Source organism: Pan paniscus, chromosome 21, assembly GCF_029289425.2.
Source record: "Pan paniscus chromosome 21, NHGRI_mPanPan1-v2.0_pri, whole genome shotgun sequence".
Taxonomy (NCBI): Eukaryota; Metazoa; Chordata; class Mammalia; order Primates; family Hominidae; genus Pan; species Pan paniscus.
The window spans coordinates 67,989,258-68,004,989 of NC_073270.2; the positions used below are offsets into that span (position 1 = coordinate 67,989,258).

The window sequence follows — 15,732 nt, forward strand, 5'->3', positions numbered from 1 at the left end:
CCGGCTCTGAAGGTGGAGGGTGGTGATGGGAGAGCCACTGAACCGCACACTTCACATAGCTCAAGTGGTGAACTTTTATGTTTATCACCACGATGAAAAATATGACATAGGCCGGGCGCGGTGGCTGACGCCTGTAATCCCAGCACTTTGGGAGGCCGAGGTGCGCGGATCACGAGGTCAGGAGATCGAGACCATCCTGGCTAACACAGTGAAACCCCATCTCTACTAAAAATACAAAAAAATTAGCTGGGTGTGGTGGCGGGCACCTGTGGTCCCAGCTATGCAGGAGGCTGAGTTTGCAGTGAGCCGAGATCGTGCCACTGCACTCCAGCCTGGGCGACAGAGCAAGACTCTGGCTCAAAAAAAAAACATTTTATATATATATATGACATAAAACTAAACATGCACACACACACACGAGTGCAGGGGAGTGGGAACCTGCGTGCGGCGATGGCGTGTGTCCTGCGTGCGGTGATGGCGTGTGCTGTGGTCTTAGAGGGTGGCTCACCCAAGCTTCCCTGTGGGGGAAGCCGATAAAGGGCATGTGGGGTCTCTGTAGTGTTGCACCCAACAGCATGGAATCTACAACAATCTCGAAAGAGGAAAAGTCAAGGCGTCGGGAGCCCACTGCCCTCTGGCGAGCTCCTGGAGGCTCCATGGAATGTTCGGGCTGCAACCACCCCAGCCCTCCTGGGACTGTCCCCTCCTGGTGCTCTTGCCCAATCTCTGCTAGAAGAAGACAGCGTGAGGTCAGCTGAAAACAAAAGCAAACTTTTCTGCAGGCTGCACACCCGTTGGTGTTAGAATTTTGCAGGAAACATCCCTCCTGGGCTTTGCCGCTGCCGAGGATCCTGGATCTGGGGACATCTCCAGCAGCACCGCCAGGAAGAGGCCGTACGGAGGACGCACGGCAGGCCCAACCCTGCCTGCTGTTCGAATAATTCATATTCTTACTGCCAGGACTGGCTCCACCAACAGCCCTACCCCCAGGCCAGGGTCTCCACTTCTGAAAGGAGCCAGACAGTCAGAGAGGACCCTAGGCTCCTCCATGTGACATGGGGTTAGCCACACAGGCAAGACAGGGGCAGGGTCCCTGGATGTGCCCTAATGACCTGATGGCCCACAGGCTGCTGAACCCATGGGGTGCAAGACAGGCCTGCATGGGAACTACCACCCCTCCCCAGGAGTGGGTGCTGGGGACAGGGCTTGCGAGAAACAGGGCTACCTGATCGTTTTTTCTTTCTTGTAATCGTCTGGTTCCTTAGGAGAAAAAAAAATTGCTTCTTTGCAAAAAATCAATGGGTCCCAATGGATCCATGATGTTCCCCAGAGCCAGGAAATCATTCAGCTTTCTGCCATGGCCTCCAGGGGAACAGGCCTGGCCGTGGCCCGGCTGGGTGTTGAGGGTGGGGGCGGGGGTGTCTCACTCCCCCTGCCTTGTTCCCTCCTCAGTCCAGTGGGGATAACAAGACCCAGCCAATGAGCCAAGGCCATACCTTCCCCGCCTGGGCCTGGAGCAGTCTCCCTTCACCCTGCCTGGGCACAGAGGGGCACCTTCCCTGTTCAGGATCCTCTGGGCTCACAGGGGTCCCGGGTGTCACCTGGGATCCCCAGCCAAGGGTGGAGCAGAGCCGCATGGGTCTGGTGGCTAGGCTCCGCGTGCCCCCCCAACCCCGTGTGCTGGGCAACCCACACCCCTGGTGCCCAGCCTGCCGCCCCCTACCAGGCCCCAGGGTCCAGGTCCCAGGAAGCCACTCCCCCAGTCCCCCACCCAACCCCAACCCTAGCCCCTTCTCTTCCTTGCCAAAGAGCTTCGTGGCTTCTTAAAACTCAGCACCCCGTCCCACCCCCAGTGTCCCCGTCAGCGGAGGGAGGGCCTTGGAGGGAGAGAAAAGGGAGTGGGCAGGTTTGCTCAGGCAGGCGCAGCCCACGCTGCTAGAGTGGAATTTTGGATTTACAATGAAGAGTGCACTGCATGTGAGGTGCACACTGAAACATTATTCATCCTGACACTGAAGTTCAGGGCTCTGCATCTTATCTGGTGACCCTAAGGAGCGTCCTGCTTCTTATCTGGTGACCCCAAGGAAAGGAGGTAGTGACCCAAGCAAGGGGGAGGTGGTGACAGGGAGAGTGGCTTCAACACTGATTTTCCTTAGTGGTGCCTCCCGGGAGGGGGTGCCGGGAGACGGGGCCACCTGGGGGAGAGGACCGCCAGGGGTTTAGGGGAACGAGGTACACCCTTCCCCGAAGCCTCCCCTGCCTTCTTCCAGCACCTGAGGGGGTGGTCTGGACAGGCTGTGGGCAGGGGCTGAAGCCTCTCCCTGCTGGGGCCACTCGAGGCAGGCCGCCTGGGCGAGGCATCTCATGGACGCCTCCTGTGGACAGAAAGGACAGCACCGTCCTCTCTCCAGAGCTTGCAGTGTTGGGAGATGCCTTTCCTGCCGCAACCGTGACAAACACACTATTATCTATCAGAAAATCTTCTAACTTCCCCACTTTTCATTAGTCAGAGCCATAGACCTCCCTTGGGCAGGAGTGACCTGTTCTCCCCTGAGAGAGAGGATGCCAGCCTGGGCAGAGTCTCACCTGGCAGGATTTTTCCCACTCCAGTTATAAAAATGCTTCTTGTATGGGCTTTAGGAAAGAAGGTGGACTTGGTAATTTGTTAAACATTAAGCCCCAGGTCTAGCTTCAGGCAGGGCTGGATCCAGGTGCTCAGGTACGACAGCATGGGGAATCCGCCTCCCCCCAGCTCTCAGCTTGGCTTTCTTCCTTGCTGTCTGCTCCAGGCAGACTCCCTCCACCAGGCAGCCTCGGCAAGGGCAGCCTCGAAGGCGGCCAGGACGGCCGTTCCAGCTGGAGAGGGCACCTCCTTCTCAGGTTTCCAGCCAGAGTCCCAGGACTGCCGCCCACTGGCGGGGCTGGGGATGTGATGTGTGTCACCCCAGACCCATTGTGGTGATGGCGCCGAGCCATGGCTGAGACCCACGTGAACCCTGGAGCCCAGGGGTGGAGTTGGCCCTGCCGAGCCTACCAGAGTGAGGGGCAGTGGTTCCCCAGAGAAAACTGCGTCTCCTGAACAGGTGCCTGACGTGTCCCTGAGAGCTGAGGGGTTGGGAAAATAGTCCCAGGTTAGCTGTGTGATGTCCACCAGGCCACTTAACCTCCTTCAACAAGATGGGTTTAGCTGAGGAAAGGGCTCAGAACAGTGCTGAAAACGTCGTGCTGTGGGCCAGAAGCTGTTCTTCTTGTTACTACGGCCTGAGCGTGTCACATGTGCCTGGCAGCAAGAGGATTCCTCCCAGGCGGGCGCCAGAAAGGGACCCCTGAACCTTGGCCCTGCCCCTCCCTGCTCCAGCCCTGCTGGGCTTCTACCCCTCCACGGACCCCTGTGTGTCCTCAAAGGGAAACTGAGACCCCTCTGGAGCTTGACCCTTGACCCTGCCTCCTGCTCCAGGATCGGCAGACCCTGGATGTTCCCCCAGCACCAGTCCTTGGATGTACCATCAGGTCCGGGGAGGGGTTTGGCCCCCAGGGGCATTGGGAGCAAGACATCCCTCCATCCTTACCAGACTTCAGTGGTGAAGGGGGCACTGTTTGGTCCCCAGGGGCTGAGGGACCTGTCTGAGGTCACACCGCTGGGAAGTGGCCCCAGTCAGACCGACCTTCCAGTCCAGCCGACTCCAGACCCCATGCTCATTTCCAACCCATGAGAAAGGAAGGAGAGGGGGTGGGGAGAAGGCGACCCTCCAGGGACCTTAGCGACCTCTCCCAGCCTCCTCCAGCCGGCCACCTCCAGCCCTGCCTGCTGAGAGGCCCGGCGCTTAATGACGTTAGCACAGTGCTGTCTGCTGCGAGCAGGTGCGTGCACCGCCAACAATGGAGCAATTTTCGGTAATGATGGGGAGGCCTGCAGCGGGCGCCAGAGCCGCTTCCTGCCCGCGGGGGCGAGGGGCCTGCTGAGCTGCAGCCAGGCAGGGAGAGTGGTGCCAACTGGATTCGGAGGGCCAGGCAGAGGCCACTCACCAACCACTGCTCCATCCACCCCCGAGCGTGGCCGAGCGCATTCTGCAGGGGAAGAAGCCGAGGCCCAGGGACCCCCGGCCTGGCCTCTTAGACGGGCAGGGACAGGAAGGGTCGGGGCTGGCACCCTCCCAGGAAGTCTGGATTCTAGTCCCAGCCTTAATGCAGACCTGCTGGGTGGGCTGGGGCAATCCCCGTACGCCAGGCCTCAGTTTCCCCTCCAGACACACTTTCTGCCTGACCTGGGCAACTGGGACCTCGGGCTCCACAGCCCACCCCCTGCTCCTCTCTTTTCTTTCCCCTAGCTCCTGCCCCAGCTTGGCTGAGTGGGGTCTTGTGCCCGGCACGATGGAGGGACCCCGGTGGCACTCCATAGATGCTTCCTGTGAGGATCAGCAGAGCTGAGGTCCAGTTCTGAGGCCCACAGAGGCTTCCTGGATGTCCCACTCTGCTCTCTGTCCCAGGGGGTACCCCCACCAGCAACTGCACACAGTGGTGTCCCCCAAGAGGGCACAGTCCACGGGAGTGGGGGGAGCTACTTACACCTGCCTGGTGCCCAGAACACAGTAGGCACTCAGGGACAGCATGATGGAGCCAAAAGAGCATGGGCTTCAGAGTCACACCTGGCGTCCAGTCTTGGTTGCACTCCCAGCTGCCGAGGGTGGCGTGGGACAGAGGTGTCACCAGCCTCCCAAACCCTGGTTCTCATATCTGTAGAACGAAGCGTGTCCGTGCCTCCCAAGATGGCTTCAAGGGCATAGGGTTCCCCACCTGGACCTGGCACCCAGGAGAGTGCCAGTAAATGTTGGACAAAAGGCTCTTCATACCTCCAGGCCCGGCTATAAGCACTGTGTGGTCTGGGGGCCCAGAGAGACAGTGCCAGGCAGCCATGTGTCCCCCAGGTCAGGGCTCCAGAAGCCTTGCCTGGGGCCCCAGCTGTCCCTCGCTGTGGCCCTGGCTCACCAGTAACTGGGCCTTTCCTACAGGACGGAAATGGGGTTGCCTGCTGGGCACCCTGAGAGCTCAGGGGCTTCATCCCAAGCTGGGAAGGATCCCCACCCAGCGTGTGCCCAGAACGTGTCCCAGGGGCACCCCAGAACCAGCACGAGGCAGGTGAGGTGGCCAGACACACAGCCAGTGGCAGCCTCTGAGGGCCTGGGCCCCTATTTCCTGAGGACCACCCAGGGCCTGGCTGCAGCCCTGTCTCCTGCAACAGAAGGGCCGAGGGTGGCCCCGCTAGGTGGCCAGGCTACCCACATGCACCATGGTAGCCCCCTGTGTCCCCAGCACGTCCTGTTCCTCAGGGACTCAAGGCTGGCTGTTCGTTGGTCCAGCTCACAGAAGCTCGGGGACCACATGAGTGCTTGCCCTGTGCAGCCCGCTCCCCACCACCATGCCTGGCACACAGCAGGTGCTCAGTAAACAGCAGTGGCCTGGGTGGGCAGACACCCAGGCGGCAGCTCCAGCCCGGGGCCTGCAGGCTCTGTCTCCCCTCCAAGATGCTCACTCACAGAGAGAGGCCCCCTTGTGTGTTTGTTTGCTGCAGAACTCGGGCCCAATAGACTCGGTGTCTTTCTTCTCTCCTCCTCCATCCCGCACAGGAGCTCCAGGGAGCAGCAGTTTCCAGAGATTGAAGGCAAAATTGCTTGAAAGCCTGTGCTTTTATCTTCCAATTTGTAGCCATTTAGCAGGGCCGGGCGGAGGGGCAGCCAGGGCTCTGCTGGGTTGTCGGCACAGAAGCGTCCATCACTGCAGAGAACAGTTCTTTGTCCTTTCCCAGACAGCTCTCGGCTACGGGAACAACACCCTGGCTGCGGAGCCAGGCTGGGTGTTACGGGGGGCCCGCAGGGGAGGCCAACGGCTGGCCTGCTGGAGGAGCCTCAGGGCCTCCCAGAGGCAGAAGGGGCGCCCCACTCTGAAAGTGACATCTGCCATCATGGTTCCAGCTCCGCTTGGGACTGTGCCCAGCCCCAGGGGCAGAGGTGCACACGGGCTGGGGCTAGAATTATGAAGAAGGCCCAGGTGTCCCGTCTTGCCCCTCCCTCTGTCACTAAGAGGGGCCTTGTGTGGCTTCTGCCCAGGAAGAGGAGCCTGTCTCAGAGGGGTCACTTGAGTGTCTGGGAGGCAGTCAGAAGTCCAGGAGCCGGAAGGAGAGCAGGGATCAGGGGGGTAAGGAGAGGGGGGATGGGTGGGGGAAGGAGAGCAGGGATGGGGGGGTAAGGAGAGGGGGGATGGGTGGGGGAAGGAGAGCAGGGATGGGGGGAAGGAGAGGGGGGATGGGTGGGGGAAGGAGAGCGGGGATGGGTAGGGGAAGGAGAGCGGGGATGGGTGGGGGAAGGAGAGCGGGGATGGGGGGAGGGAGAGCGGGGATGGGGGAGGGAGAGCGGGGATGGGGGGAGGGATAGCAGGGATGGGGGGAAGGAGAGCAGGGATGGGTGGGGGAGGGAGAGCAGGGACGGGGCGGGGGGAAGGAGAGTGGGCATGGGGGTTGGAGGGGGTGTGGAGCTTCAGATTCTGGGAGAAGTTTCCGGGGAGTTTGGAAAACAAAAGTGCAGGTCTAGCTTCTAGCTTCAGGGTGTGAAAAAAGTCTGGAGGTGAGGCATTTTGCTGTTAGCTTCCCCTCTGCAGTGCTGAGAGCTGGCATGGCTGGGAAGTGGTGCTTTGAGGGGGAGATGCGGGTCTCCCTGCCCAGGTGGACCCTCCACCCCACCCCCAGCACTGGCTGTGAGAGTAGCCAGAAAATGGCGAGATTCTCTCCCTGGGTAGGAAGGAAGGATATGAGCAGAAGCGTGCCTAGCAAGGCTGCACTGTCAGTAGAGTGGGCTCAGAGACGTCAGGACCCTGGAGGCTGGAGCTGGGGGAGGCGACGTTGGGGGAGGTGGCACCTGGCCCACCGAGTTTGCATCTCACCTAGGTTGGGCTTGTCTGGTTTCCAAGTGGCCTCTGAGCACCTAGGTGTGGACCAGCATCTGCCTGGGTTCGGGCTGGTGTCCGCCTCCCTCTCCTGGGGCCCCTGGAGCAGGTGCAACGGCCTTCGGGATTAAAGGCTCACGGGCCACAGCGAAGGGTGCTACCTTCCCTCCCTCCATCTTCCTCCCAGCGTCCTCATCCTGCACCCTCAGTCCCCCCTCCAGGCCTTTGCCCAGGACAGCTCCTCTCCCAAAGATGCCTTTGCTCCAGGGTCATCCCTTCTAGCAGCCCCTCCAGCCTAGCTCCAGCCAGCTAGCCCAATCCCTCCCCTCTGGTCACTGCAGTCCCTCTGCCACTCAGCCCCTGCACACGCTGGGCATGGCCATGATCCTCCCTGGGTCCCGAGTTTTGCTGGGGTGCAACCCTGCTCCTGACCAAGAAAGATGAGGCACCTGTCCTGGGGGCAGGAAGGCTGCATGTCTGTGTTCTCAGGGCCAGAGCGGGCCCCTCCTGAGCAGGGCGTGGGCTGCATCTCCTCACCCGCCAGCCAGGTCCTGAGAAGTGCAGGGGTCTGGCGGTAGGGCACATGAAACCCTTCTTGGGATTAAACCCTGGTGTGGCAGGCTGGTCTTTCATCCCCACTGCAGTCCCCTGACTTAGAAGAAAACACAGAGCCCTCAGCCTCATGCCTGCTTCTCAGTGGTTTCTGGACTCCCTGGAGTCTCTCCTCAAAGCACGAAGGCTCTGAGCACCCCACAAAGTCCTCAGGAATCAGCACCAATAAAAAAATACACTTTATTGTGACCTCACGGTTTGCAGGGCAGCGCAGCGGGCACAGGCAGAGGAGCATGCAGAGCGCGTGGCACGGGTGCACAGCACATGGCGAAGCGGCCCCTGCCCGGGCACCTCCTCTGGACCGCCCCTGCACGCCTTGGGACCCTCGGGCCCAGCCGGGCCCCCTCCTCCCAACAACCCCCAGAGGTCCTGGCTGAGCAGAGTGGCCGGGGCAGGCTTGGCCACCAGGGCTGGTGTGAGCCCAGAGGCGGGGTGGGCAGAAGCAGCTGGCACAGCTCAGCCGGAAGCCTTAGCGGAGGGAGGAGGGCGTGGGAGCCCACACCTGCCAATCCAGCCCTGAGCTCCTCAGCAATTTTGTCTCTCTTGATTAAACATCCCAGGAACATCAAGTTCACAGACATGTTTTCTTCTTCATCTTTCTGAAAACACCCAGAATGGAAAAGCAGAGAACAGCTTCGAGGTTCCTAGGGCCCCTTGACACTTTTGGGGGCAGAGAGAGTTGGTGGGAAGAGGGGTGAAAGGGCCAGGCCTGAGGCTTATGCAAGAGACAGAAGGCAGCAAAGGCAGTGTCCTGGGCTTGTCTGGGGAGAGGGACGGTGTGCAGGTGTGTGCAGGGGTGTGCAGGGGTGTGCAGGTGTGTGCACGTGCAGAGGCAAACTGCTAGGGCAGGAGGCCTGGAGCACACCCAGGTGCTTGCTTTGGGAAGAACACCAACCAGTAACTGCGAAGGGTGGACACCAGCAGGGGGTGGGCAGCATGTCTGGGACCTCCAGACTGTCCCTCCTGGTGGAGCCAGAATGTGGGGGGCAGGGCCGGCCACCCAGCCTCCAATCCAGCCAGTGAGGGGCCCTCTGGCCAACCCAGGAAGGCGCCTCCATGGCAGGGTGGGTGGCCTAAGAGAGGCTGCCGTGGCATTAAGAGAGGGCCACAGACACGGCGGGGCTCACCCCTGGGGGAACGAGCCGGGTGGGGGGCAGCAGGGCCAGCTGCCCAGGAGACCTGGGCTGAGAGAGGCGTGGCTGAGGGAGGCTCTGGTGGGCCACTCACTTCCAGCAGTGCTCCAGGGAGCTGTGGGGCTGGATTTTGAGCTTCTGGGGGCAGAGCAGCTTGGTGAAGGCCCGGCGGAAGCTGTGGTGGCACAGAGGGTAGAGGACAGGGTTGACAGCCGAGTTGGCCCACAGGAGCCAGAAGGAGGTTTCGTACCAGTAGTCAGGGACGCAGTGGCCATGGCAGGCGGCCCGGATGATCATCAGCAGCGTGTAAGGGGCCCAGCAGAGCCCAAAGATGCTCACGATGACGGCCAGCGACTTGGCCACTTTCCTGTCCCGAGACAGCCGAAAGCGCTGGGTGAAGCTCTGGGACACCATCTTCATGCGCTTCTCCAGCGAGGCCGAGGACGCCGACGGCTTGGAGCCCCTCTTGAGTGAGCGCGGCCTCTCAGTGCCCCTCGAGGAGCTGCCGGAGCTGGAGGTGGGTGAAGCCGCGGAGCCGCCCCCACCGCCACCCCCGAGGGTCGCCTCCCCGGCCTCAGCGCCTACGGCCGCCTCACCCACCCCATACCTGTGCAGCGGCATGGCCTCCCCGTGCCCCTTCTGCCAGCAGCCCCAGCAGCCAGGCGGTGGGGGTGGTGAGGGCTGGGCCTCGGGAGGGGGCTCGGGGCCGGCTGCCTCTCGAGCCCCATCCAGCCGGAGGCGGGTGCGCCTCTGGATGTTCAGGTAGATGCTGAGGTTAAAGAAGGTGACGCTGAGGAAGGGCGTAAAGAACTCCAGGGTGGAAGCCGTGATGAGGAAGTACCAGTTGTAGAAGAACTCGGCATAGCAGTGGCCCTCGGGGATGGAGCTGCCCCCGGACAGGTACTCCCAGCTCAGGATGGCCGGTCCGTACAGCAGGAAGGCCAGCACCCACACCAGCAGCATCTTCCGCACTGCCCGCCGCGTGTCACCCTGCTGGGCCCGGTATGAGACCTGCAGAAGGGCAGGCTGGTCAGGGGCGGGGCGGAAGGAATATTGGACTGGGTGCGCCCCCGTAGCCTGTGGGCCCCTATGTGGGCCCTTCCCTCAGCAGCAATGCTCCTCCTTTCCCCTCCTGTCCTCCCTCCCTCCCTCTTTCCCCTCCCTTCCTCTAACCCTCCCCACTGGGGTCCCGGACTGGTGCCCTGCCACACTCAGTGAGAGCCTCAGAAGCTCCCTGGGACCAACCTGAACCCTCACTCTCTGCTAGGCTGCCTGTTTACCACCCCCTACCAGCTGTGAGCTCCCTGGGGGTCCTGTCCTTGGCCCCTGCACCGTTGGGACCAGACTCAGCATCAGCCCCAGACCACGTGCACACACAGCTGTTTCTGACATGATGCATCCTGATCCTGCAAAGGCCTGAGCCATCTGCAGAGGTTGGGGTGGGAGGTCCAGCCCCCTCCTGCACAGGTGCTCGCACCCCTGGGAGCTGGAGGTGCAGGAGTGAAGCCACAAGTTGGCCCACTGCTGGGAGACATCCCCCGCCCCGCCACAGAACAAAGCATCCCAGATCGACATCAGGGCCTCTTGGGAAGAAGAGGGAGAGAGGGCAGGGCCCTCCTCAGGGCAGAGAGCAACCAGCTGGTGGGGGCAGGGGGCAGGAGGGCCAAGGGATCCCACTGAGGGGTCTCAGGTAGGACAGCTCGAGGAGGAGGACCTGAGAGCCCCTGCCACCCTCCCCCACCAGCCTGATGGTGTTTACCTTGGTGACGGCGGGAGCAATGTTCACAGCTATTGCTAATGAGAGGTGGGCAGAGCACCCCCATGCCAGGCTCTCTGCTCGGCCGCTTTACCCTTCGTGGCAGCTCTCCTTGTGCCCCATGCCTGGTGGCTCCAGGAAAGGAGGGAGAGACCACAGGGGGATGGGCTCAAGAGGAACCCAAAGCCATGCTCTTTGCACCCTGTCTCTTAGCCTTTCTAGGCTAGAACCAAACAACCTGCCCTCAGTCCTGCAGAGGCCCCCATAAAGCCCTGGGGAGGTGAGCTGCCAAGGAGATGAGAAGGGGAAGGTGTGACTTCAGCAGTGGCTCCCTGGGCTGCATGGCCCCGATGCGGGAGCCTGGGTGGGGCAGGGTCCCTGACTCAGGTGGCCGCTCCCACGAAGGGAAATCTGCGGAGCCAGGATCTGCCGCCTGCCTTCCCGGGGCCTGTGTGTGTGTGCACGCTGCACACACGCATGTGGGAGGGATGTCACCCAGGGCCTCTGGCCCCAGATCCTCCCTTAACTCCGGGGACTGTGGACCTGCCCCAGGGCGGGGGCTGCAGCGACAGCCCTGCCTTCAGGACCATCTGCGTCCAGATTCCCCATCTCCTGCCTGGGCCAGGTCAGTCTGGCTGCAGCCATGGCCCCGAGTGGGCAGCTGGCCGTCGAGTGGCCCATGTGTCAGCAGCAAAGCCAGTGGGACCAAGCCCACTTCTGCCCACAACTCAGAAGTGGCCGTCCCCACCCAGGTGCCTCCCATGGGCGTCCCGACTGTCCCTGCGGAGTGAACAGGAGCTCCGCAGCCCAGGACTCACGGCTCGGGTGACCGACAGGAAGCGGTCGTAGCTGATGAGCACGATGTTGAAGGCAGAGGAGGTGCACAGCAGGTAGTCCACTACCAGCCACAGCTTGCAGAGGCCCCGGCCGAAGGTCCAGCGGCCTGTCAGCACGTAGGGTACATACAGTGGGATGCAGAAGGCGCCTGTGGGGAGTAGGGCCACAGTGGGACCATGCAGCCAGGGGCCAGGGGCCAGACGGACCTAAGCGCAGACACCGGCGGGACCTGGGGTCACATGGTGGCTGCTTTTCTGGAACTAGCCATCCTCATCTTGCCACCCCTTCACCTGGTGTCAACCACAAACTCTGCCCTGCCGCCAGCCTTCACCCCCACATAGCTCCCAGCACTATCTGTGTCCCCTGGGCCTGGGGGCAGGAGGGATGATCCAGGCATGGGGAACTCTGGCCACCACAAGACCCCCGAGAGCCTGGAGTCGGGATTCCCTGGACTTCTGTCCAGCCCTCCCAGCCCCCAAAGGAGGAAAGAAGACAATTTCCTTCTCCCCTCCCCCGCTGGACTCCAGCCCCTACCCTGGCGTTGGACAGCCCTCGGACTCAGCTTAGACAAGGAGAAAGCCTTTCTCCTGGCTGAAAGGGCACTTGGTTGCAGCCGCCAGCCGCCAGCCGCTACTACTACTGCCAAGCGGGCTTGGAGCGTCTGGGAGACGCACCTCACAGCCCCAACAGGTGTCTGGCGTTCCAGCCCCCTCCGCGTGCCCCGCCCCCCAGCCGGCAGCAGAGCCTGGACACGTGAGAGCACGCTCCTCCGAGCGTCTCCCCCAACCCCCACCTTCCCCACCGTCCCTTCCCCCAACACAGCTCTAAAAATCCCCCTTCCATGTCCCCTCCCCCAGATCTTCTCTAAACCGCCCCACTGCGCCCTCCGCGCGTCCTAAGTCCGCAGCAGCCTTTGTTTGGCTACAGCGCAGGAGCCAGAGCTGCACCCGCTGCCTTTGCGCCTTGCGCCTCGCCCAGTGCCCGTGTCCCTTCCCGGGGACATCTCTCCCCAGCCCCTGTCCCGAGGCCTGAGTGGCAAGGAACTTCGCCTGTGCCCCCCACCCCATGGGCTCCGGACGCCCCCTTCCCAGGCCGGGTCCCCTGGTGGGGCGTGTGCCTGCGGGAGCCACCCAGGTCCGTGCTCCAGTCCCCGCTGGCCCGGCCACGCTGGGCGCCCCTGGGTCCCCAGCGGCCAGGGGCTGGGGATTTACCGACGAGGAAGTCGGAGATGGCGAGGTTGAGCAGGAAGAAGTTGTTCTGGGTGCGGAGGCTCGAGTCGGCCACGAAGGCGAGCATGACCAGCGCGTTGCCCAGCACCGTGGCCACGATGAGCAGCGCCATGAGCGCGGCCAGCACCGCGGTCCAGGCTGCCGAGAAGCCGCGCGCCCCGCCCGCCGCCGCCGCCGCCTCGCCCGCCAGCGCCCCCGAAGCGTTCAGCGGCCCGTCGGGCGGCGCGCGCTCCATGGCCCCGCAGGCTCACGCGGCTCCGGGACGCGGGGCAGGGCGCCGGCCGAGAGCTGGGCGGCCGGGAGGGGCCCCGGCCCGGGAGCCTCGTCTTTGCGGGCCCTTGGCCGGGTCGGGTTCCCCTGGGGGCGCCCAGCGCATGGTCCGCGGGGCCGGGGCCGGGGCCAGAGCAGGCGGTGCCGAGGGGGCCGGGGCCGGATCCGAGCCCAGTGGGGCCGGCAGCGCGGCTGCTGCAGCGGGAGAGGAGCCGGAGCCTGAGCCGCTGCCGGTGCGACCGTGCAGCCGGAGCGCAACGCGCAGCCGAGTGCGCCCCGCGCCCAGCCCACCGCCCCGCGCGCCCCGCGCAGCGCCCCCGCCATTGGCTGCCGCCCTCGCCCCGCCCCCTCCCCGCCCCCGCCCCGCCCGGCGCCGGCAGCACCACGGACAGCGCCGCGTGCCCGCCAGGCTGCCTGGAGCCCAGCCCCTGCGCTCACAGCAGCTGGCTGGGAGCCCGGCCGGGGCTTGACCGGGTCTGGGGGCTCGCCTGCGGTCAGTCAGCCCGCGCACTCGGAGCCGGGGTCTGGGTTGCTCGGCCTTTCCCGTGCCCTCGGCCCTGGTGACCCCTGCCCGGTCATCATGGAGAGCCCTGGCGCCTGTGGGGACCCGGGGTGGGGGTGGGGGAAACGCCTGCACCCGCGCTCTGGGGACTTGCCCTGCGGGGCATTTCCTCGGTGCATGTTTTGGGAATGTGGGTCTCCGGGGCAAGGAACGTCTGGAGGAGAAGGGATGGGGAGGAGGGGGTCTTGGAAAGCCGGTGCCCAGACCAGGGGTCCGCTCCACCTCCCGTTTGCACGGACCCTGGATGCCAGCCTCCCTGTGGACAGGGCCCAGTGCAGGGTCCAGGGTGACCCGCAAGGCGCAGGCAGATGTGGAGTTACATAAGGGAAGATGAGGCGCCGGGCGGACCCAGCCGGAGGGGAGCGCGTCTAGCCTGGGCTCCGGCGGCCTCAGGCTGAGGAGGGAGCAGCAAGCCGCTCGGAGCCCAGCCACGGACCCCTGTGGACAGAGGGGCAGTCGCCACTGCAGCGGACAGACGAGGTCACTGCGCTCAGGGCGCAGGTGGTGGCTGTGTTAGCGCCTGTGGGAGGGGACGGGGGAGGAGAGGAGAGGTGGCAGGAGGGAGCGCCCCCACCACCAGACACATGCGCTCAGATACACCGGGTCAAGGACAGATTCCTCCTGAAACACTCAGGGCAGACAGACAGACATGCCCACATTCAGATACACAGACACCCACAGGCCAGGGAAGCAGCCACCAGCGCCAGGCTGAGGACCCACCAAGAGCGAGACACACATCAGACAGCAGGCAGGGAGGGAGCCGCGCCCCAGGAGAAGGAAGCAGCAACTCCGCTCACAGGAGAAGGAAGCAGCCGAAGGCATCCCTGGTGCCTCAAAGAGGCCAGAGTGCGCGTGTCTGGGGGAGGGGCTGCAGAGGGGACCCCGGGCGCTGACATGCACCGTCACTCCCCTACTTATAGCAGCTTCCCCATACTGTGGGGACCTGCCCCTTCCCCTCGCCCCCAGTGGCGCTTCAGAAACTTTGGGGAAGGAGGAGCTGGGATTCCTCTGCTGCCACCTCAGGGCTGACTGCAGAAAGGAACCCCCAGACCCGTGGACCCGTCAGCCCACGATTTCACGGCTTCTAGGAGTCTGCTCTTGGGGGAGGGGTTCGGCTTCCCTCTCTGACTGCTTGGTTGTACTCATCCCACTCCACCTGCAAACCCTACTCCTCATACAGGCTCCCCCACGTTCCCTGCACCCCACCCCAACTCACCCAGTGTGGAGGGACTCTGCCTGGACCAGGGAAAAGTTTTCAAGGGGAAAAGTTCCATGGAGCTGGGCAGCAAGGGGCTGTGGGGCCATCAGAGCTGCCACCCAGGCCTGCTGCAGCTCTTGACTCACTGTCCCCACCCAAACCAGAACTCCTTGTTGAGAGAACTCCTCCCCAGGCCCTCCTCCTCCCCAAATACCCACTGAGGCTGCAGGAGATGGCATTGGGTGGGGGTTAAGAGGGGGCCCTGGCTCTCTCCTTCACTGGCTGGAGCCTCAGTGTCCCCATCTTGGAATGGGGAATATAAATTGGAATCCCAAGCAGAACCAAGGATGAAGGAGTCTGGAGGCCCGCCCAGCCATTCTCCCTCCCCACCCCTCCTCCCCTGTCATCTACAGCTGCCCAGGCTTCCCCGTGAACTGACCAGCCCCGGAGAGCCTGGGCAGTGCTGGCCTGAGCCAGATGACCCAGACAGAGGGAGCTTTCCTGGTGTTCTCTCTGCCCCAGAGCCTCGGGGGGACAGCTCAGCCCACACCTGCCCCACAGCTGTACTGAAACCCCCGCGGAGGCTGCACCAAGATCCAGGGGCCCATGGAATCTGGACCCACAGGCGGGGAATCCCGCACAGCGTGGCATCGGCCAGGGGACCCACTTCTGCAGCCTGTCACCACAGTGGTGACACATATCCATCACACGCCTGTGGGTCACCTCAGGGCACCCTCGTGGGAAGTCAGAAGGAGGCCCCGGGGTTTGGCCCCTGGCAGTGGGGACCCAACTGTGTGACCCCGGGTGAGTTACCAAACTTCTCTAAGCTGCTGTAAATGGAGGCTGCCTAGAGAGGAGAGGGCCTGGCTTGTCCCCGAGGTCTGATGATGACAGTGGCTGGCGGCCGTGAACGCCCCCTAGACTCAGCCAGACTCGGTGGGAGTGCTTGGTACCTGACCTCACCAGCCCCTGCAAGACCATAAAGTTGGGCGGGACTTGCCTCCCTGCAGCGCTGGTGAGCCCCCCGCCCGAGGTCACGCAGGCGCACCCTCTCCATGGCCACATGTCCAGCCCAGCCTGAGGCCAGCAAGCGCACCAGCATGACCAGCAACCATGCGAGAGGCCCCTGTCCTTGCCCAAACAGGAGGCCACTGTCCTCTGGGGTGCGGCTTGATGTGGCCACAGCAATGCAGGGTGCA

General features: G+C 63.4%; 1 protein-coding gene across 3 annotated transcripts; it reads right to left on the bottom strand.

The window, feature by feature from the left end:
- Positions 1 to 7,704: 7,704 nt before the first annotated feature.
- On the bottom strand, positions 7,705 to 13,076 carry HRH3 (histamine receptor H3). 3 transcript variants are annotated; one of them, XM_008963200.4, is made up of 4 exons: positions 12,486 to 13,076; positions 11,256 to 11,380; positions 8,776 to 9,692; positions 7,705 to 8,147 (listed from the first exon to the last, which is right to left on the bottom strand). In XM_008963200.4, the coding sequence occupies exons 1-4, from the start codon at positions 12,736 to 12,738 to the stop codon at positions 8,120 to 8,122; spliced, it is 1,323 nt and encodes a 440-aa protein (XP_008961448.2). In that variant the 5' UTR covers positions 12,739 to 13,076; the 3' UTR covers positions 7,705 to 8,119. The 3 variants fall into 3 exon arrangements, with proteins under 3 accessions (XP_008961448.2, XP_008961447.2, XP_034803416.1); XM_008963199.4 differs by having other exon boundaries at positions 11,256 to 11,422; positions 12,486 to 13,075; XM_034947525.3 differs by having other exon boundaries at positions 7,705 to 9,692; positions 11,256 to 11,422; positions 12,486 to 13,074.
- Between the last annotated feature and the right edge of the window lie 2,656 nt (positions 13,077 to 15,732).

Bases quoted from the DNA above. Each gene is read 5' to 3' on its own strand.
- HRH3 (XM_008963199.4), bottom strand. From the start codon at position 12,738: ATGGAGCGCGCGCCGCCCGACGGGCCGCTGAACGCTTCGGGGGCGCTG. The intron at 11,423-12,485 runs GTAAATCCCCAG...TACTCCCCACAG, and splicing joins CATCTCCGACTTCCTCGTCG to GCGCCTTCTGCATCCCACTG. The intron at 9,693-11,255 runs GTGAGTCCTGGG...GCCCTTCTGCAG, and splicing joins TCCTGTCGGTCACCCGAGCC to GTCTCATACCGGGCCCAGCA.